The sequence below is a fragment of the Plasmodium relictum genome (genome assembly GCF_900005765.1).
Source record: "Plasmodium relictum strain SGS1 genome assembly, chromosome: 11".
NCBI lineage: Eukaryota > Apicomplexa > Aconoidasida > Haemosporida > Plasmodiidae > Plasmodium > Plasmodium relictum.
The window spans coordinates 1,743,361-1,767,397 of NC_041689.1; the positions used below are offsets into that span (position 1 = coordinate 1,743,361).

At 18.6% G+C, this 24,037-nt stretch overlaps 6 protein-coding genes across 6 annotated transcripts; 2 read left to right on the forward strand and 4 right to left on the reverse strand.

The window, feature by feature from the left end:
* Window positions 1-639: 639 nt before the first annotated feature.
* Window positions 640-5,501, forward strand: PRELSG_1145700 (conserved Plasmodium protein, unknown function; the record flags this gene model as incomplete). Its single annotated transcript, XM_028677751.1, has 5 exons — window positions 640-3,550; window positions 3,632-3,981; window positions 4,087-4,350; window positions 4,505-4,980; window positions 5,312-5,501. 5 exons carry the CDS (start codon window positions 640-642, stop codon window positions 5,499-5,501), a joined length of 4,191 nt encoding a protein of 1,396 aa, XP_028534109.1.
* Window positions 5,502-5,910: 409 nt separating this feature from the next.
* Window positions 5,911-6,993, reverse strand: PRELSG_1145800 (geranylgeranyltransferase, putative; the record flags this gene model as incomplete). Its single annotated transcript, XM_028677752.1, has 1 exon — window positions 5,911-6,993. The coding sequence occupies one exon, from the start codon at window positions 6,991-6,993 to the stop codon at window positions 5,911-5,913; it is 1,083 nt and encodes a 360-aa protein (XP_028534110.1).
* Window positions 6,994-9,673: 2,680 nt separating this feature from the next.
* Window positions 9,674-12,921, forward strand: EF-G (elongation factor G, putative; the record flags this gene model as incomplete). The annotated part of the gene is made up of 4 exons (XM_028677753.1): window positions 9,674-12,256; window positions 12,389-12,476; window positions 12,571-12,663; window positions 12,842-12,921. 4 exons carry the CDS (start codon window positions 9,674-9,676, stop codon window positions 12,919-12,921), a joined length of 2,844 nt encoding a protein of 947 aa, XP_028534111.1.
* Window positions 12,922-13,644: 723 nt separating this feature from the next.
* On the reverse strand, window positions 13,645-14,550 carry PALM (liver merozoite formation protein, putative; the record flags this gene model as incomplete). Its single annotated transcript, XM_028677754.1, has 1 exon — window positions 13,645-14,550. One exon carries the CDS (start codon window positions 14,548-14,550, stop codon window positions 13,645-13,647), a length of 906 nt encoding a protein of 301 aa, XP_028534112.1.
* A 983-nt stretch (window positions 14,551-15,533) lies between these two features.
* Window positions 15,534-16,622, reverse strand: PRELSG_1146100 (MYND finger protein, putative; the record flags this gene model as incomplete). The annotated part of the gene is made up of 3 exons (XM_028677755.1): window positions 15,534-15,635; window positions 15,778-15,892; window positions 16,078-16,622. 3 exons carry the CDS (start codon window positions 16,620-16,622, stop codon window positions 15,534-15,536), a joined length of 762 nt encoding a protein of 253 aa, XP_028534113.1.
* Window positions 16,623-17,739: 1,117 nt separating this feature from the next.
* On the reverse strand, window positions 17,740-21,695 carry PRELSG_1146200 (ATP-dependent RNA helicase, putative; the record flags this gene model as incomplete). Its single annotated transcript, XM_028677757.1, has 2 exons — window positions 17,740-17,875; window positions 17,956-21,695. The coding sequence occupies 2 exons, from the start codon at window positions 21,693-21,695 to the stop codon at window positions 17,740-17,742; spliced, it is 3,876 nt and encodes a 1,291-aa protein (XP_028534114.1).
* Window positions 21,696-24,037: the final 2,342 nt, after the last annotated feature.

Sequence of the window (24,037 nt, forward strand, 5' to 3'; positions counted from 1 at the left end):
GAGTTATGTATATTTTTTTTATTGCAATTTTTTTTTTTATGTATGTTTAGTTTTCAATTTTTTATTTTTGTGATTTTCTTATTTTTTTCTTTTTTCTTTTTTCTTTTTTCTTTTTTCTTTTTTTTCTTTTTTTTCTTTCTTTTTTTCTTTTTTTCTTTCTTTCCTTCTTTCTTTTTTTCTTTCTTTTTTTTTTTCTTTTTTATTTTATTTAATTTTATGCGAATATTATATGCTTTAATTATTTTTTCATTTTATTTTTGTAATATATTACTATTAAATCATTTTTATTTTTTTACTTTTTTTTCTTTTATATTTATTTAAACTTTTTTTATTTTTTTTTATTTATTTAATTGAAAAATTATAAGTATAAAACTTTGTACATTTTGAAAAGCATATGTATGTGTGCATAACAATTCAATTATTCTGTTATTTTATTTATATATGTAATACCTTTATGAATTATTAATTTTAATTTTGAACTTATTTAATTTAAAAAGATAATGTATTTTTATAACGTCTGTGTTTTTAATTTGATGATATTTGATATTTATTTGTAATAGAAAACTATTTTTATGATATCATTACATTTTTTTTATTTTTTTAATTAGTGAGCATATTTCCCTTTAAAAATAAGAAAAAATGAATGAAAAAAGAAAAGATGGAATGAAAGAAAATAATAGTAATAATAAAGAGAGTACATCATTTAATAGTAAGAATTGTTATCAAAATAAAAACGATTTAAATAAATATTTATATAATACTCCAGATTATTCCAATTATAATACTTCAGGTAGTATAAACAATATGACGAATTTCAATGCTAATAATATTCAAAACAATTATCAGAGAAATAACATACAGAATATTTTGAATTATAATGTTAATAATAATGGTAGTAATAATATGAATTTCCAAGCAGATAATTTCATAAATAACAAAAATTATATAAATAACTTAAGTGATGTGAATAAAAAATTTTATGATGAAGAAGTTAATAAATATGCAAGTAAGCATAACCAAATAAATAATTACCAAAATAATAATTTTTTTTATAACAGAAATGATAATTATTATCAAAGTTTAAATAATTCTGATAATTTAAATTATAATTATGTAAATATGTATAATAAAAAAAATGTGCATAATTTAAATACTGAGAAAAATAATGTAGAAAAAGAAGAAAATAAAAACGATTTATCATATTATATGAACAATAATGATAGTTATGTAGAATTATATATTAATAAAGTAAAAGAAATTTATTATTTTCATGTATTTTATCATTATTTAAAATTAGGATTTCCTGAAAAGGAAGCAGCGATAGAATCAAAAAAATATATTTTTATAACATTAAATAGATATTTCTTACTTGTAAAAAATGCAATTTTATCATCACCTGAATCTGTTAAGCAAATAAACAACTGTGTATCTTCAAATTTGTTATATTACCAACAACAAACCAATTTACAACAATTTTTATTACAGCAGCAATCAAATATGCAGAATTTCAATTCTCCAAAATTAAACTTACATGATCAAATGAATATAAATAATTTTAATATTGGTAATATAAATTTACCTATAGGTGAACAAACCAAGTTGGAAGATTTACCAAAATTAAATCCAGGTGATATTAGTAATAACAAAAATAATAATAATTTACATAATAACACTAATAATAATAATAATAATTATTCACATAATGAAAAACAAAATAATAATGATTTTCAAAATAATCCAGTAAGTTGCGATACAAACACAATTAATTTAAAGGAAAATCAAGAAAAACAAAATAATTTGAGTAATTATTATAATTTAAAAGCTGATAAAATTAATGATATGATTGACTGTATTGAAGAAATGAAAAAAATAAATAAAAAAAAAAAAGAAAGGAAAACATTTTCTGATTATCCGCCTATGCAAGCATTAGAATTACAAAGTAATACATTAGAAAATAAATATAATTTTAATAATGCATATAACAATTTAAGTAATTACATCAATAATAATAATAATAATAGTGATAACTGTATTAATAATAATAAAAATGGTGATTTATTTTACAATAATACTTTTAATTTAAGCAATACTGCTGATGCGAATAAAAGTAATTTAATGAAATTAAATGAAAATAATAATGAAGAAATAAAAAAAAAAATTAGTTTTACTATAAATAAATCAAAAAATAAAATTTTCCAAATACATAATCGATCTCAAAACGATAAAAGTCATAAGACACTAAGTGAAGTAAGTGAAGTGAGTGAATTAAGTGATGATAATAAGAATGAAAAACAAAAAGAGAAAAGTAAATTTTCTAATAATATTCATGAAGAAAAAAATACATTGGGTAATAATTATAAAAATATGTATATATATGAAAATATTAATAATAATAATAACAGAACATTAAATAACAATGTAAAAAATGATTTTAATGGCATGAACATAAATAACAGTATAGGTAATATAAATAAACTAAATAATGCAAAAGAAATAGATAATTTTTATAATTTAAATAATGTGAATAATATAAATAAAAATGGTAATAATGTTTTAAATTATGATAATAATTTTTATATCAATAATAACAATGCAAATTATAATGCATCAAAAAACACAAACAATTTTTCTAATTTTGATACATTAAATAATTATAGTAGTTTCGTAAATAATAATCATAATTTTAATAAAAGTATGAATATAAACAAATATAATTACAATAATAGCAAAAACTTGAAAATTGCAAATAATTTATGTAATCCTACACATAAAAATATTTCTAATAATGTTATTAAAATGAATAAAAATAATACCATTATTGGAGCTCAAAAATATAATTTTATGAATAACAAAGAGGAAAATAATGAAAATAAAATGAATAATTTTTTTAAAATTGATTATGCGACAATTAATGAAAAAATTTCTAAACCTTTTGTAAATGAGGTATACAACAATAATAATTATGAAAATGATTCTTTTGAAAATAAAGTTCATTATACGAAAAATAATTATATAGAAGAAGGAAAATTAAAATACAGAAATAAATTAGAAGAAAAATACATTTATGAAAATAAACAAAAAAATATAAAAGAAAAATTAAAAGATGAGTTAGAATCAGAAAAATCAGAAGAATTCGACTTAGAAAAATCAGATGATGAATATAACTCAGAAGAGTACGAAGATGATATAGATAAAGAAGAAGATACAGATGGAGTAATTAATTATAGTGAAAGAGAAGTTAACAAGAAATATCAAATAAATAATAAAAATATTAAAATAAATAAATTGTCTAACTTACATTTTTTTCAAAATAAGAATGAAATAACTGATAAATTTAATAATTTTAAAACATATGTAAAAAATGTAAATGAGCATTTTAGAGAACATTGCAAAAATAAGGAATTTTCTAAATGTCTAAAAATATTTATAAAAAAATTATATTCCTTAAAAAAAAAAAATAAAATTAATTCATCGTTGTGGATAGATAATATATTACCAACCGTAGAAGATGTATTGTCAAAGAATGTTTATTTTTTCTTATATCCTAAAAGTAATTTTTTCTTTTTTTTTTTTTTTTTGTTATAATATCTTTTTGATTTAATATTAATTATATTTTAATTTTTGTTTTTAGGATTAAAAAGAAAAATTGAAAATAATAAAGAAATGAATAACGACTTAATTGGTAGTAATTTTGTTGACAAAAAAATAAAATTAAGTCAGCAAGAAATTGAAAGAAGAGAAAAGAGAAAAGAACGCTTTTATGATATATCAAAAAATAAAAAAAGTGAATTAATTGAAAATTCATTTTATATAGATGAAGATGTAAAGGACGAAAAAGAAAATGATGAAGATATGAATCTTGATAAGTTAATTGAAAAATACAATTATTCAAGCTGTTATAAAAATAAAAATTTTGTTGGAGAATGTAAAAATATTCAAAAATTTTTTTTTAGATTAACATCATTACCTGAAAAAAAAAATGTAATAATAAATATAAAAATAGATGAAAAAAAAAGAAACAAAAATTTTATTAATATATATATATATATATATATATATATATATTTTAACGTAATTTTTTATTAGGTAAGGAGTTTTTCAGTTTTGAAATGCACATATGCATATATATTATATAAATATAACATAGATAAAAATTATAAATACATAAATGAACAATTTAGATCATTGCGACAAGATTTAAATATACAAAATATTTTTCATAATGATGTTATAAATATTTACGAAACTAACATAAGGATATGTATTGTAAATAATGATCTATTTCAATTTCTTCAATGTATAAATAAATTATTTGAATTATATCAGAGACTAAACATAAAAAAATCAAAAGTAATATTTTTTCTTTTATTTTTAAAATATTGAAAACAAAGAATTTAAATATATTGTAATAAGAAATTTGTGAAACAAGTTTTAATATATATATATATATATATATATATATATATATATATATATATATATATTAATTTTTTTCTTTTATTAGGTTGAATTTTTGTGTTATAAACTTATTTATTTGACTTTGCAAAATATGCATCAAGAATTTCTTATAGAATATTTAACACTAAGTGAAGAAGAGAAAAATCACGAAAATATACAACTTTGTTATTATTTAAATGAATGCATAAAAAATAAAATGTATTTAATTAATATTAATATGATATCACCATTAGATGCTGAACTAAACCATAAGTATATATATTATAGAATTTTTTTAAATAACCACATATTAAAATATTTACCAAGTCTAATGTCATTAAGTGAAAATGCTATGTTGAATGTAAACATTAATTCTCTAGTTTCATTTGTAAAAAACCATGGAAAAGTAAATGATTTTGAAAATAATGAAATTCCAAATTCATTGGATAAAAATGAAGGAGTTAAAATGCCATATTTAACTAATTACTTAATTGTTTTATTTTTACCTAAATACAGGTTATTAGCCCTTATAAATATTTGCAAGTGAGTTAATAATTTAAAATTCATTATTCTAAATATATACATATATTAAGAAATATACTTCTTTATATATAAGTATTATTTATATCATCAATTTAAAAATAAATAAGAAAATAATGTATTGATTATATTTTATAAACATTTATATATTAATAATTACTTAAAAATTAGTATAACAATAAAAAAAAGAAAAAAAAAAGATTAATTCATATTTTACATTTATATAATTCTATATATATAAAATGTTGTAGCTTTCATTTTTTTTTTTTTTTTTTCTATCCATTCCTTTTTCTCTATACATTTATAAATATATATTAAATTTTTTTTTTTTTAGAACAAGTATAAAGGTAAATATATCTACGTTAACAAAATTGTTAAATTTTGAAAATGATGAACAGTGCTTAAAATTTTTAAATGAAGTAAATACTATTATAAGCAATAATGAAGTCTTAAGTAAATCTTCACTAGTAAACCTTATGAAGTCTCCTCTTTTGAAAAATAAATATATTAATCATATAAGATAAAAGATTTTTTTTTTTTTTTCTTTTTTTCCTTTTATAATAAATAAATATATGGGTTCTTATACATAAAGATAAATGTTACCATATTCATAAACATTTTATATATATATATATATATATTTTTTTTTTTTTTTGTTTACTATTTATTCTTTATTGATAGAAATTTACAATAAAACTTAAAATTTTGTTTAAACTGAAATTATACTTTTACCTTAAATTATTAGGTATTTAATTATGATATTTACATAGATATATATATATATCCCTTTTTTTTATTTTTTTCATGTTCACAAAAAATTATAAATTTTTGTAGTTTGTGTTTTTTATTTTTATATTTTTTTAAAAGTAACATTAAGAGAATTTTCTTTTTCTTTTTTTTTTTATTTAAAATTTATTAATGTGTAAGTCTATTTTATAGTATATCTATATCGTGATAAAGTAAATTTCTTTTTTTTACAATGTTAAGAGGGATTGCATAAACTGGATGCATTTCTTTTAAAGATAATTTTTTTTCTAATTGATTTAGATTATCTATTAAGCTTAGAGCTGCTAAACCAAAAAAAGTATGACATATGTCAGGTAGACAATCAGGATTGTCGCTTATACCACCATTATCTAAATCTTGGCATAGCAGAATATAATTTTTTAATGCATTTTTATTAATCCATTTATATCTTTTTAAAACAATTAAAGAAGAAAAAATCCACCATGAGTAACAAGTGTCAGTTAATTTTTCAGCTCTACCATTAAAACCACCATTACTTGTTTGCCTTAAGCTTAACCAATCAGCTACTTTTTTTTCATTTATCAAATACAATTTTTGTATTAAAAACAAGGTAGCCACACAGCAAAATACACTAGCTGCATGAGGTTCATTACCACTTACCCATGAAAAACCATTTTCATTTAAATCATAATTACTTAGTAAGTATGATGATATTTTTTCAGTTGAAACTAAATTTAATTTATTTAGGATTGTCAAACAGCTAACTGCACTATAAACAAAACGAGTATCAACCTCTCCCCACATATCCCCTTTAAATGAGCCATCATCATTGCTTAAAGTCAAAATATAGTGACAAGTATTTTCTCTTATAGTTTTTTTATTATTTAAATAACCATCACAATCATTAGAATTGTAGCTATCATTTCTCAATTCATTTTTTTCATTTTCTAAGTGAATATTAAAGTTATCAAATGAATAATTTAATAAAAGAAGAGATAATATAGCATAATGTGTTGAAACAATATGAGAATCATGTTTTATGTTATTACCGAAACCACCATCTGAATTTTGACATTTTAAAATAAAATCAATGAATTCTTCTTTTTTATCTATCTTATATGATAATATTTTACATGAACAAATAAAATAAAAAACCCCACACATCTTTAAGGTTTCGTTAAATATGAGTTCTTCTGCATCAGATACAGTAGTATATGCATTCAAATACTTTATGTGCTTTTCACGTACAAACTCTATTTCGTTACACATATCTCAAAAATATGTATATTAGAATTCTATTTAAAAAAAAAAAGTAAAATAAACAAAAAAGTGGATAATTATTTAGTAAAAAGAAAATTGAAATAAGCCATATATGGAAGTGGAATAAATTAAATATACCAAAAACAAAAAAAAAAAATAATAAACATATAAAATGAAAATGTAAAAGTTTGATTCCAAAGTTATTAAATATTAATTTAACAAGTTAAAATTAAGCATAATTAAAGAAATCACCATAAAAAAACTATAAATATTATATTTTAGAATATTTTAATATTTTTTTTTTTTAAAACTTTTGTTATTGCAAGATAAAGAAGGATATTTCATAATTGATTAATAAAAGTTAAATTAGTTGTATTAGAATATTATGTTATTTAATATTTCCATTTTTTTTTAAAAATTAAAAATATGTAATTAAAAAAAAAAATAAAAGAGATAAAAATAGCAAAAGTGATACCAAATTTTCAGATGTAATTTGAAATACATAAAAAATTTTTTTTGTTAAGAATTAAATTCAAAAAATAAAAATGGATTATTGAATTAATACAAAAAAAATTAAGCATATTATTATAATTTCAATCTCACAAAATATATAAAAGAAAAACTATATATAAAAAAACTTTTTGTGCCATATAAATAATTAAACAATAATTTAAGGAAAAAATATAATTTAATAATTTATATTTTTTAAAGTATAAAATATTGGAATTATAAAAAATTTATTATATTTTTGATATCTATTTATATGTAAGCTATCTCATCGATAATTGATATCAATAATACAGTTTGAAAAATAATTTCATGATTAAAGGGTAATACTAAAATATATTTTTAAATTTTAAGGCATATATATATTTATTTATTCGTTTTGTCATTTAGGATTACATTTTGATAAAAATTTAGATAATGTAGAAAGGTAAGATAAGCAATTAAAGAAAAAATAATAAGTCTAAAATGAAAATATATAAGATGAATATTTTAAAGAAATCGAATTAATATACTTATTCACATCTACATGATAATATAATGTAGTACATTATCATATTAATTGTAAATATATAAATAAAAATAAAAAAAATGGTTTATCCATTGGCATATATACAATAATAATAATAATCTACATTTTAGATAAATGCAAATATAAACGTTATTACTTTTAAAGTATTAAATTTACGTTTATCTATCCACTAAAGTTCAAAGTAAATTTTTTTATTTTTCTAAATACATGAAATTATTTAATAAATAGCCTAAAGGAATAGTAAAACATATTATGTAAAATAAAAAATGTGAGAATATTGAATTATCATGGCATTTTCAATTTAGTAATGTAGATCAATTTTATATTAAAAATAATAATAAAGTAAAAAATATATAAAACTATTGTACATAAAAGAGTTTTACAAAACTGTGTAATTTTGATAAGTTCTAAATCGTTCATCTAATAAATAAAAAGAGGATTCTTTTTTTTTTTTTTTTTAAATACATAATGCTATTGTCCATGAAAAATATTTGCTTATGTAAAGTTTTATAGTGATCATATTAAGTTTATAAAAATTAATGTGATTTTGTTTCATAATTCAATTAAAGGACTTATAATACTTTAATACATTTTTCTGTTTTCACTTTTTCTATATATTTCCTTCTATAAATTGCTAATAATTTCTCTGTTTTTGATTTTCCTCTTTACATGAATACAAACTTATATATATATATATATATATATATATATATATATATATATATATATATATATATTATTATCAACACATAACATATTTAAAATTAAATCCAAGAAAATTTTCATATATCAAATAGATACTTGTTTCAACAGGTATCCCAATGAAATTAGAAATTTTCTTTTTTTTTTTTTTATACTAAATTTAACATATATATATTATAATACATTTAATTTTTTTTGGTTAATATTTTTATTCATCATACAATTTAAATATATATTTTGAGATTAAGTATTTCGGACTTTATTATTTTTTTCATACATAAAACAACACACTTTTATTTATTTTTTTTTCTAAAAATTTAAATTTATAATTTTTTTTTTTTTTTAATTTTTGCTTTTTTAATTAAATACTATATTTTTGTATATTTATAAGAAAAAAAAAAAGTTTTTCCTTAAATGCTCAGAAATCATACAAATATATGATTACTTTTTAAAACAAAAATGCTTTAGTAACTGGAAATAACTTAAAAATTTAGCTATTTTCATTAAAACAAAAGGGAAAAAAAAAAAAAGCAATACATATATATTTTTAGAAGATAAAATATTATAACAATTTTTATAACATATGCTTATAGCTTTAATTTTTTATAAAATAGAAAAAAATTGTTATATATTAATTATTTAATACATATATTAGTGAATGAACTAAAAAAAAAGCATTTTATATATTTTCTCAAAAACTAATTAAATACATATACTATTTATAGAATAAACTTTTTTTTATTTGTTTATATAGAATTACTGGCATATTTTTTTTTATAGTTCTACTATTTTTAAATTCATTATTTATTTTAATACTAAAAATAAGAAAAAATCACTAGATCAAAAAAAAAAAAAATATATAAAAAAAAAATAAATAAAAAAAAGATAAAATAAAATAAAAGAAAAAAATAGAATAAAAAAAAAAAAAAATGAAAAGACGAAAAAACAGAAATGATAAAATTATTTTTATCAAAAAGAAGTAAAATTTCAACAATATTTCTTTTGTTGCTTTTATTAGTTGTATTTAAGGTTACAAATGCGTTAAATAATTGGAAGAAAAATTTGGTGTATCATAAATCAAAACATATAAGAAGGAAAAGAAAACCCCAATTATTTATTGTAAATGGAAGTTATAAGCACGAATGTATGTTCGAAAAAAGGGAAAAAATAAAAAATAAAATAAATTTATTCCGTTTAAATTTAAATAATTGTTCAAATAAAAATGTAGAATTAGAAAATTATAGAAATATAGGGATCATAGCTCACATTGATGCAGGAAAAACAACAACAACAGAAAGAATACTATATTATACAAATGTAATAAAAAAAATTGGAGAAGTTCATGAAGGTTTATCAACTATGGATTATTTAGAAATAGAAAAAGAAAAGGGGATTACTATTAATGCAGCAGTTACTACTTGTTATTGGAATGGCAGTGAAAAAAATTTAGAAAATTTTCGAATAAATATTATTGATACACCAGGACACGTAGATTTTACTGCTGAAGTAGAGAAAAGCTTACGGGTTTTAGATGGGGGAATTGTTGTTTTTGATAGTAGTGAAGGTGTTGAATCACAATCAGAAACTGTCTGGAAACAAGCCAATAGGTACAATATCAGTAGAATAATATTTTTAAACAAATTAGATAAAGTTGGAGCTAATTTTGAATCTTGTATTGATGAAATAAAAAGAAAATTAAATAAAAATATTTTAATTCTTTATGTTCCTGTTTTTGAAATGAGCAACTTTATTAGCACTATTGATATTTTAAAAGAAAAAATTATTGTATATAAAAATTCTCATGATTTTATTTTAGAAGACATTCCTAAAAGTCATTATAATTTATTCCTGAAATATAAAAATATTTTATATGAGCAATTGGCTGAAAAATTTAATACATTTCTTGATAATTATTTAAATGATAAAGTTATGAATGTTGAAGAAATTGAATATTATATTAGAAAATTAGTAGTTGAAGAAAAATATAATGTAGTCATATGTGGTTCAGCTTTAAAAAACAAAAACATACATATGCTATTAGATTTAGTAGTCAAATATTTACCTTCTCCTATTGATTCGATAAAAAATTACAAAAATCAAATAATATATATTCACGATGTAAATAAAAGAGGAGAAAAGCTATTATCTGAAAATTTTTCTAATGATAAGATAAAAAAGGGAACAAAAACATATGCAAAGGAAATAAGTAACTCGTATTTGAATGAAAGTGGAAATGACAATTCAGATGAAAAGAAAGAAAAAGAAAAATGGGAATATTCAAATAGTAGAGAAGATATAGGTATAGAAAAAGAAAGCACAAATAAAGAAAATGAAACAAATAATTTTCATGAAAAAAAGGATATGAAAAAAAAAAGTAAAGATTCAGATTTTAATAATGAAAAAAATGAAAAAACTCTCATAAATAATTTAGAAAATAAAGTTAAGGAAGAAATAAATTATAGTAATTTTATATCAGAGGAATTAAATGCATTAAATATAAAAAATTATAAGAGAAAATTCATTGGATTAATATATAAAATTATGAATGATCAACATTTAGGAAATATTAATTATGTTAGAGTATATGAAGGACAAATAAATAAAGGTGATTTTATTTATAACAATAGAACTAAAAAAAGTGAAAAAGTGGCTAAAATATTTTTTATACATTCTAGTGAACGGTATGAATTAGAAAATGCAAAAGCTGGTGATATCGTTGCAATTGTTGGATTAAAGGATACACAAATTGGTGATACCTTAAGTAATATTTATTTAAGGGCAGAATTAAAAAAAATTAAAGACATACCACCTATTATTAGTTTTTATATATATAATAAAAATAAAAATGAATATGAAAAGTTAATTAATGCATTAATTAAAATTAAAAAAGAAGATCACTCTTTTTTTTATCACATAAATCAAGATACAAAGGATTTACTTATAAGTGGAGTTGGAGAATTACATTTACAAATTATAATTAATAAAATTCAAAAAGATTTTAATATTCCTATAATTTATGGAAAACCTCAAATTTCTTATAAAGAAACATTTGTTCAAACTGTTCAAGCTAGAGGGAAATATATTAAACAATCAGGTGGAAGAGGACAATACGGTGATGTGTATATAAAAATTGAACCTATGTATAATTATTCTGATGAAGAAGAAAAAGAAGAAAACGTAAGAAATGAAAATAGAGAAGAAGAAAAAGAGGATGAAAATTCTACAAATAGTTCAGATATTAATACTATGAATATCAATACATCAGAAGTAAATAATAATATTATTATAAAAAATGAAATTACTTGCGGAGCTATACCATCTGCTTATTTTGATGCAATATATACTGGAATAAGAGAACAGTGTAACTTAGGTGTTATTTTTAATTCTCCTTTAATAAATATTATTGTTACTATTGTAGATGGATCATTTCATCCTGTTGATAGTAATGAACATGCATTTAAATTAGCAGCAGGGCTAGCTATTAAGGAAGCAGCAAAAAAAACAACTATTAGATTAATGGAACCAATAATGAATGTAATAAAAAATATATATATATATATATATTTATTTATTTATATATTTTAAAAATATTATATATATTTATTTATTTATATATTTTAAAAATATTATATATATTTATTAATTTATAAATTTATATTTTTGTAGTTAAATGTTACAGTACCAACAGAATACTTAGGAGATGTAATTAGCGATTTAGTAAAAAAAAGGGGGAAAATACAACATATAAACGAAAGTAAAAAAATAATTATTGAAATTAATAATAATATTTTTATTTAATATATATATATATATATATATATATATATATATATTTCATTTAAATTTAGGTGATGAATATACAAAAGAAATAAATGCTAGAGTTCCAATGGCCTCTATTTTATCGTATGTTAGTGACTTAAGGAAAATAACAAAAGGAAGAGGTTATTATTATTATATTTAAAATTTTTTAATTATTATTTTTATTAAAATTAAAAAAAAAAGAATAAATAAATATTTCATAATGTATTATAAGTAGTAACATGCTATCTTTTGAAATGAAATAATAATTGTTTTATATTAAAATTATAATGTTTTCTTTTTTTTTTTTTTTATTATTAGGTAATTATACTATGACTCTTCATAAATATTTATTAGTTCCAGAATACATTCAGGAGCAAATTTTACAAAAGAAAGATTAATTAATTTTTATTTTATTAAATTCATAATTGATTCAATAAATATTTTATACAAAAATTTTTGCTATTTTGAATTAAAAATTTATATAAAAATAAGAATATTAATTTATTTTTATTTTGTTCTTAAATATTTGTCTTACTCTTTTTTTGTATTTCATAAAATGTTAAATTTATAAGAAAAATTAAAAAAAAAATAAAAAAAAATAAACATAAAGCCATATAAAATTGTATAATAAAAAATTATACTGAAAAAAAAAAAAATGTTATAATTTTTAATTTTTAATTTTTAATTTTTTTTTAAATTTTATTATATTTTATTTTTAATTTACCATTAGTTGTAGATAATATGCTTTGAATATTTTGAATTATATTTATTTTAAATTTTAAAAATTTCATTTTTAAATTTATAAAGATTGCATTTGTTTTTGAGAGAAAATAATAACAATTATATATTATCATTTTTAAAAGTGCTTTATATAGCAACCTTATAAAAATATATTAAAAATTATTATTCTTTAATAATTGTATCGTAGAAAATTTGTCGTTATATATATACATATATATTAATTTTATAATAGTACTTTTAAAAAAGTAACATTTAATATTTTGATTATAGTAATTTATCTTATGCTTTTTTTAGCATTGTTTATATAGTATATTTATAATATGCCTTTAAAAATAAATTATTTTTAACAATTAATTTTTTTATCCTCCTTATTTAATCCATTATAAAGTATTTCTATTTTCATACATTTCATTCATATAATTTAGAATGTATATATAATTGTCTATAACACTATATATTTTTTTTTTATCTTCATCTTTTATATTTTTTGTTGTATAATAATATTTTATTTTTTTTATATTATCTAAAAATACATGATAATAAAAATCATCAGTTTTAAAATACATAAAAACTTTTGATAATATATGATAAGAAAACAAGTTAAATTTATTTACTGCAAGAGAATATTGAATAATTCTATTTGTTCTAATACATTCAAATAAGATATCTTGTAAAACATCTTTTCTTAACTTAGTATTTTTATTTATTTTATTATAAATAACTAATTCATTTTCATATAAATTTTTATCATTAATATATGATTTTAATGTTTCATCTATCTTAGGATTATCAAAAAATTCCATATATTTTGAGATATGTATATTAAAAAAATTTTCAAAATCTTTTGAATTTTCGTATATAAATGAGCATACTTCTTTATTTTGAACTTCAGAAGTATATATTTCAACATTCTTAATGTAATTATGAGAGGCTAAACAAGCTTTTATCAATAAAGAAATATTTAAAGAGATATCTTTTTCTCGATCTGTATCAAAAATAGTTAAATGCGACAACGTATATATATACTGTTTTAATTTATTTTCATTTTCTTCATCAGTTTTTATGGGGGAAGTTTCTATTGTTTTATTTTGCTGTGCTGCATTTTTATTCAAAAATATTGCTTGATTTGAAAAATACTCATGATTAGGAATGCTCTTATTTATATGTTTTTTATTATAACTAACATTAATTCCATTTAAAATATTAATGAACAATACTTTTTTGCCATTGCACATACATAGAAAAAAATAAAATATTAAGAAAAAAATGTAAAAGCTCAATTCCATTTTTAATAACTGATATTATGTAATATTTTAATAATAAAAAGAAAATTTTCTAAACATTACATATGTATTTTTTAAAGATATAAAGAAATACTATTTTTTTTTTTAAAAAAAAAAACATATATATGATTACATACAAAAACTATATAAAAATATATTTTTTTTTGTTATTGCACACTTTTTATTTTATTTTATTTTATTTTATTTTTTAATTTATTTTTTTAGATGAAGTTCACTAATATTTAAAAATTTGTTTTAAACTATTTATATTACACTACAACAATTAATATAATTAAATTAGCTTATTAATATTTTACAAAAAAAAACTTGTAATAGTGAAAAATGTTATCTATTTTTAATCTGCAAAAATTGTTACAGTATTTTTATAATTCATCATTAAAGAAGCTAGAAAAAAAAAAAAAAAATTTGTTCTATATAAAACATTAAAGAGAAATTTTCTATTATATTACACTACCAAAAAAAGATTTTTATTTTTTTTTTTTTCATTCTTATAAAAAAGAAAAATTTTGTCAAAATCTTTATAAACTTATTTTTTTAGTTTTAGTTTTTTCTTTTTTTTTTAATTAAATAAATTTAGATAATCTAAAATGATTGTTATGTTTATATGAAAACTGTGACATTCAAATAGTAGTGTTTTTTAATTTGGAATTTTTTTAAAATTGTCATTTGTTAAGATTTTAGGATAACTTGTAAAGTAAAAAAGGCTCATCAGAATTTATTTTTTCAGTGTTTAATTTATTTTATTTTATTTTATTTTATTTTTTTGTTTATAAATCTTTTTTTTCATGCGAATACATAAATATGTATATATATGAAATTATAAGTATTTACAATATGGTTTATCATTTAATATTTTCTATTTGCTGTATATAAAGAGATATATCATTTTTATTATTATTTTTTTGTGTCAAAATAACTTGTTAAAAAAAAGAGATATTTCATATTATATAAAAAAAAAAAATTTTTTATGAACATATTCTTTTGTGAAAGACGAAATCATTTTTTTGACATTCTACTGAACAGTAATACACCTTTTTACATTTCCCACATCTTTTTAAGTTCTTTTCCTTTAAAAAAAAAAAAAGAAAGAAAGAAAAAAAGGACATAATAATGTAATATAAAAATAAAATAGTGAAAATATATATATATATATATATTTTTGTATTTTAGAAATACTGATTTTTTACATTAGAGGAAATATAGGCATACCTTATAGCAATGCTCACATGCATTAGTTTTTGTATTTGGCATACTAACATTATCTCCATCTTTTTTTGATTTCATTTGACTTAACAAATCTTGCATAGCTTGTGCTTGATCCCATCTTTTATTATATAAAAAAAAAAAAAGAAATTTTTATATAATTAAGTTTCATAAATAAAGATAACTAAAATATATATTTTTTTTTTTTTTTTGTTTTTCTATGTATTTTTATTTAATAAAAATTTTAATTTTTCAAAATATGCTTCCTTATAATTAAGACAAAATGTTTAAAGAATAAATTTGTACCTGTTTGCACTTTTTGGTGGATTTTTTAAAAATTCTTCATATTCTTTTATAGTAAAATCGCATCTTTTGAAATCTTCATTATCATATGTTTTTGATAAAAAAGCATCTCCGTATATATCAGTGTTACATATTCTTGATGCTCTACTATTATAAGGTAATTGTTTTATTCTTCCTACATCATCAATATAACAATTAACAGCAAAATAATTATTTTCTTCTGTTGGCAATGTTAATGGTATTATTTGATATGTCTGAGACGTTTCAATTGCATTATTTATTATATCTGGTGATATTTTATTTAAATCCTCTTTCTCTTTTTTTTCTTTATTATCTTTATTGTTTTCTAATTTTTCTTTTATCGTTTCTTTTAATTCATTTTTCCCCTTTTCATCAAAAATTATTCTTCTAAAGTAAGAAGCTAAAGTATTTTGAAATTTTTCTTCACTTCCTTTAAAACTTAGTTCTTTTACTTCATTATTTATATCACAGCTTATGAGAACATACTTAAAATCACTGTGAACAGATTTTAAAATATTTTCTGCCATTTTAAAGTTAAGAGATTACATAAATTTTATATTAAACAAATACATACACATGTATCAGAATCTCAATACAAAAAGCATATTCAATTAAATTTTAAAATATATATGTCGGTGTCTATAATTTTATTAATCAAAAAAAAAATTAATGCACAAATGTTTTAATTATTGTGATTTAAGTTACTCTTAAAAAAAAAGAAAAAAGCAAATTTAAATTTAAGGGAAAAAAAAAAAAAAGATTTTTTTTATATAGTTAAAAAAAAAAAAAGATATGAATAATTTTTAATTTTAAAAATATTATACTTTAATTAGTAAAGAAATATTCTTTTAATGAAAAATAAAAAAAAAAAAAAAAAAATATATAAAAGGATATGTAAGTTTTTGTGAAACTGAAAAAGGTATTTAAATGTAAATAAAAAAAAAAAAAAGAGTTCGATATTTTTAAAAAAAAATTATTGCTACATTTTATTTTAATTTTTTTTTTCTTTTTTAATATAAAGATATATATATTTTAAAAAATTTGAAATAAGATTAACATATACTTTTTAATGCTTTTATAATTGCTTGAGGGAATTTTTCATTTTAAGAGTTTTTAAAAATAACTATTATGTAATTTAATTAATATGCATTTGTTATATTAAATAATACATCATGATCAACTGTTGATAAAAATATATTTACTCTCTTGTTTTCTTTTTAACACGTAATTTTTTAAATTTAAAAAATTGGCAAAACAGATATTACTTCTATATTCAGTAAATACTAAAATAATTTATATTATAATATTTATGTTTCTTTTTTATGCTTTGATTATAATAAATTATAATTTTTAATTATGTAAATATGTAAAGAGGTATATAATAAAAAAAAAAAAAAAAAAAAAATTCGTATATAACGAAAAATATGACATTTCAATTATAATTTTTTTTTTTTTTCTAAATAGATACTAATATAATATTATGTATTTTAAATTTTATTAAATTTTAAAAATTAAAATAGCAATAAATAATTTTAAAAACTTAAAAAATTTGGAATATGCTATATATTTAAATACATACACATATATATATATATATATTAAAAACAATTAAAATAATACGAAAAAGAAAAACAAATTTATAAGTTATAAATATAAAGAAGGAGAAAATGGAATACCACGTCTTAATTTTTTAGTTGCTGCTGTTAAAATTTCGCACATACTGTCATTATTTATTCCTCTAAAAGCACATATCATTTGCCTTAGTAATTCATCTAAACGTCTATAGAAATAAAAAAAAATATATACATATATATATAATAATAACTATTTTTGCAATTTTTTTTTTTTTCTTTTCTTTACCTTAAAGTTCTTATTATTGATCCTTCATATATTTGAGAGTCTGTTAATATTTCCATAAAAGAATGGCCTCTAGCCCATAATAAAACGATAGGCATAATGGCTGACTTGAATTTATCTAAATAATCTTTTAGGTTTATATTCATTCCACATTGATTCATTTTATTTGCCACATTAGTTGCAGTTTTAATTATTTGTTGATATCCTTCTACTAGTATAGAATCATTAATAGAAATTTCTTTATTTGTTGATTCATCATAAACAAAACAAGACAAAAAAGCACATATATAATCATAATTATATTTACTGAAAAAATTTGAAAAAAATAATTCTGATATAACTAATTCATCAACGCTTAAAATAGCACTTGCTATTTGCCCTTTCATTGTAACAATATAATTTTTTTCTTCAATAGAATTATTACTAGTTAACTCATTTTTTACATCAACTTGTTCATTCTTTAAAGTTTCTTCAGAATTTTCAATATTTTTTATCTCTTTTTCACTTTTAAAATTTTCTAAATTATAAGTAATTTCAATATAATTTAAGCTTTCCAATAAAACTAGCATATTTTTTAATTCTTTTTTAAGAACAATAAATCTGCATTTTTCAATATTTGCTTCTAGAACATTTTTTTCAAACTGTAAGGCAACATATTTATTATACATTTGATAATACTTATTTAGGTTTTTATTTTTTAACAATTTATTATTTTTTAGCAAATTTTCATGAAAATGAATATTTTTTACAATAGTTAAAAAATTTTCATCTTTTATACCCATCTGATAAGGATTTATTATTGGTATATTTTTTTCACCCTTTAAGCAAGATACCATAGTGTTATATTTAACTCTAATATTTTCAATTTCTTCTTCATTTTTATTATTAAAAGATTCGTGTATACTTAAAACGACAGCTGATATTTGATAAATACACTTAATATAAAAACTCATAAGCTTCCATTTAGCTTTTAACCTATCTTTTGCTGGAACATAATCATGATTCTTATTTTCTTTTTCATCATCGCTTTGTGCTAATTTTCTTTTTTTATTACGATCATAGGGAACTAAGCAATCAACAACTAATATATCATTATTGTTCATTTCAATATTATTGTTTTTATTAAAATTATTATTACTACTGTTATTACTGATGCTATTATTTTTTCCTTCAATAATTCTACCCTCTATACATATGCACCACCCCCACTTTATATCATCTTCTACTAAATATAATAGTCTACCTAAAACCAAATAAGGGGTTATATTTTTCTGCATTGTTAATATGGATCTATAGGACTCTCCTAATTCTATTAGTCTATGTCTTATTATATAATAATTAGATATATAGGAAAAAACAGTATTATAATCTTTTAATTCCTCACTAATAATATTGTTATTGTCGCTGTTATTATTTAATGTATTAACTTCATGATCTATTTCTTTTTTCATCATATCTTCTTTGGAATAAGGCACAATTGTTTCTTTGTTTTCTATATCTTCTTTCTCTTCATTATTTAAATGTTCTACTTTTTTTTCTTCGTTATTTGTTTGTTCATTACTTTCTTTATCTACTATAACATTATTTTTGTTTTGTTCTACTTTTGCATAATTATTTGACATAATTTTTTTTAGAAGATCTTCTTTACATATTTCCTGATCATTTTCATCAATATAGATATTAGTTAAAAAATCGTGAATTTCTTTTATTTTTTCTTCTACTTTTTTTTTTGCTAAAATTTTTTGGAAAAGATTTTTTTTTGTTTGATATTGGATAAAGGATCTCTCAATCATAAACTCAGGTGTGATTCCTTCTATTCTTAATAAATTTAAAATCATATTATAACCCAAATGGAATTGGCTTACCAATCGATTGGCTTCTCCTACAAATAATTTCTCTGCTTCTTTCCAATGTAAAGGACTATCTAACATAATAATAACAATTCCTCTGTCATCTAATCCTCTTCTACCTGCTCTCCCAGCCATCTGAATATATTCTCCTGATGTTATTAATCTTTTTTCTAATCCATCAAATTTTTTCAATGAGGTAAAGACAACAGTTTTAGCAGGCATATTTATACCCATTGAAAACGTTTCCGTGCTAAATAAAACTTTTAACAAAGATTCTTGAAACATAATTTCTATTATTTCTTTAATAATAGGCAATAACCCTCCATGGTGTATTCCAATTCCCCTTAATAATAAGGGTAAAATAAATTGAACTTGTGGTAATGCTCTATCATCGTCTGCTAAAATTTGAATAGCATTTTCATAGAGTTCTTTTATTATTTCCTTTTCTGTATCATCAGTCAAATCAATTTTATGCATTGTAGTTGCATTTACCTCACATTCCTTTTTAGAAAATGCAAAGATTATTAAAGGAGTATAATTACGAGAGTGGCACATTTGGACAATTTTTTCAATGTCATAAGTATTTTTTTTCATTTTTTTTGAATATCTATATGCATGATTATGGTTATCTTCTGAAGCATTTGCTTTCTCTTTAATTGCATTAACAGCTTTAATAAAATTATCTTTTTTAAATTCTTTATTTTCATCACATATTAAAAAAACGCTTTCACTAGATGTTGGGTAAATATAATGTTGTAATGGGGTTGGCCTATAATCCGTATATATAATATGACAGGCTTGACTTTTAATGCTGCTGACCCATTCAGCAAATTGAATTCCATTAGGTATAGTAGCACTTAAAAAAATAAATCGAACCATTAATGGCAATAAAATAATAGTTTCTTCCCATATTACACCTCTATCTCTATCTCGCATATAATGTATTTCATCAAAAATAACCCATTTTACTTCTTTTGTTAAAGAAGATCCTCTGTATAACATTGACCTTAATATTTCTGTAGTCATAACAATAATAGATGCTTCTGGATTTATTGAAATATCGCCAGTAATTAACCCTACATCTTTAAATTCTTCACTCAAGTCTCTATATTTTTGATTACTTAAGGCTTTAATTGGGCTTGTATAAATTACTCTCTGCTTATCTCTCAATCCCAATGCTATAGCATATTCTGCTATTACGGTTTTTCCTGCAGAAGTATGAGCTGATACTAACACACTTTCATTCATTTCTAAACACTCTATTGATTTTTTTTGAAAAGTATCTAATTCAAATTTATAAGTTCTAGCAGGAATTAACGATGGACTTAGTTTATTGTGTACATAACTTTTTGGCCTCACACATTTATGAATGCAGTTAACATCACTACCAAACTCTTCTAAAACTAAAACATCATCATTGTTTATTGTTTTACTATTTTCTATTAAAATTTCTTCAACTTTTGAATTAATTGGTATTTTTTTCCTTTCTTCAGAAATTTTTCTTATCTTATTTACATTTTTAGTAGTACCATCAAAATTTTGTATATCGCTATATATTTCTTCTTTAATTTGCATTTTTACTTTATTGTCTCGTTTTTTTATATTAATGAGGTTTTCAATATTTATTTTACAATTTTCTTTCTTAAATATATCTTCTTCATCTTTGTGATTATCCTTTTTTTTTGTATCATTTATTTTTTCTATTTGTTTATTGTTCTCATCTGCATCTTCATTATTTTTTTCTTTACCCTCTTCAAATTTTACATAATTTTTTATTTTGTTGTTATTTATTTCTACATTGTTATTTACTATTTTATCTTCATTTTTTATAGGAATTTTTTCAATATCTTTCTCTTCAAAAACGTCAAATAAATCGTCAATATTTTTTGACATTTTAAACTAATTAAAAGTTTTATATTAATTATGTATATTAAGTTTATTGATAATATATAAAAAATATATACAATATATTTTTTATTCTATTTATCTCAAATATTTTACTGTTTCAATTTTTTTTTTTTTTTAAATTTTAACATAATTCATTTGTTTTTATTTATTTATTTATTTATTTATTTTATTTTATTTTATTTTTTTTAATTAATCTCATTTGTAACATTAAAATGTAATTTGAAATTTTTATATTTTGTTAAATTCTAATCCAATTACATTTTATTTTTATTTAATGATTATATTGAAGATATTTTAAATACATTTTTTCTTTAATTATCTATTATTTCAAAATATAATTAATAGATAGCGATTCATTTGTTTTTTTTTTTTTTAATTTTTCTTCTTTTTTTCATTTTATATAATTTTTTTTTTTTTTTCTTAAATTATTTTATTTTAAATATATTTTAATTATTATTTTAAATCTAAATGATTCTTTTTCGCCTTTTCATTTTATGTAGAATAATTAAAAGTAAATATATATAAATTTTTACAATACTTAAAAGAATACTTATGATATTACGAGAATAAGAAAAAGGAATAGAATTTCTTTTTTTCTATATTTTTAAAAATTTTACCAATTTTTATTGAAAATCTTAATTTTCTTTTACTTTTTAAATTTAAAGTGATACTATTTTTTTTATGTTGAATCAAAAAATTTTAATTACACGTGTGTTAGAATAATACTATATATTATGATTAAAATAATAATAAATGAATTGTAGAGAAAAAAAATTTTTTTTTTCAATATGAACTATTATGTTATTAAAAAAAAATTTTCATTTTCAGAAAACTTAAAAATTTTCTAATAAATATTATTCTCGAATTTCTATTAGATTTGTATGTAATTTTTTTTTGAAATGTGGTAACATATGTATTTTATTTAGTTGTATACTATATAAAAAAAAAAAAAAAAAAAATATTCTATATTCATATACACTTTTAAAAATATAATTTAATTATATACATTATGAGTTACATTTTCTGTATTAGATATCAAGGTATTATTTATTTTTTTCTTTTTACTACTTATTTAGATATTATGATGAAAATAAAAAAAAAAATTTAAGAATTTTTTTCAAATTATATTTTGTCACTTTGATATAATTTTTCAACTACATTTTTATAATTATAAATTTAATATTATTTAAAGAAAAGGGAGGGAAAAAATATTTTAATTATTTGCATCAAGTAAAAAAAAAAAAAAAGGATTTATTCGAACACAAAAACTAATTAAGATTTTTTTTTCTTTTTTTATGTTGATGTAATTATTCAAAGATTCATATAATTTTTCATTGCAATACTACTGATTTTTAATGTACATGCATAAGCATTACAATAATTATATATATATATATATATATCATATTTTTTCTTAAGACATTAAAGCAGCTCGCATTTATACAAATAAAACATAAAATATAAAAATTATTTCCTTTTTAAATATGCTCATTATTTTTGTTGCTGCTTTTTTTATGATTCATTGAATTTTTGAAATTAAATATTGACTTTCGTTTCCTTTTTTTTGTATATTTTTATAAATAATCGTTATTAATTTAATTTTTTTATACAAAGTATCTTTCTTATTTTTAATAAAAATAAAGCAATGTTTTCATTAGAAATATAAATGTTTAATGCAGTCTTTTTTTTTTATTTTTAATAAATAAATTAAATAAATTTTTGTCTTAAACGGTTTTGTTTTGTATGAAAAATATTTAAATGATTTATAATTATGAAAATTAAATATTTGTTCTTAATTTTTTAAAAATGTATTATGTTTTACATCATTTTTGTAATTTTTTTTTTTTATAGAGTATAGATTCATGATAAATGATGAATATTTTTACATAAAAGAATAAATTTATAAATGCACATTTTTTGATAAATATTAAAAAATGATAAAACACATTGAAAATATTTTACTTTTTAATATATTTTGCATATCACATGATCGAAATAAAATCTAACAAGTGTATGAACACCAAAAATTATTTTTTTTTTTTTTTTAATAAAAACTGCAAAATATATATATTTTTTTTTAATTTGCCATAGAAATATTATAGTTGTTAATACATATTTATGATTATTTTTCAAGATATCATTTTATTTTATTTTTTTTTTTCATAAAATAAACTTTTCGTACTCTTTTAGTTTTTTATTTCTTCTTGTTATATCATTAATGCACATTGTTAAATTTTAATATTACTAAACTTTTTATTTTTATTTTCATTAAAAAATTTTTTTTTTTACTTTTAACAAGATATTTATTAAAACATAATGTTCCCATT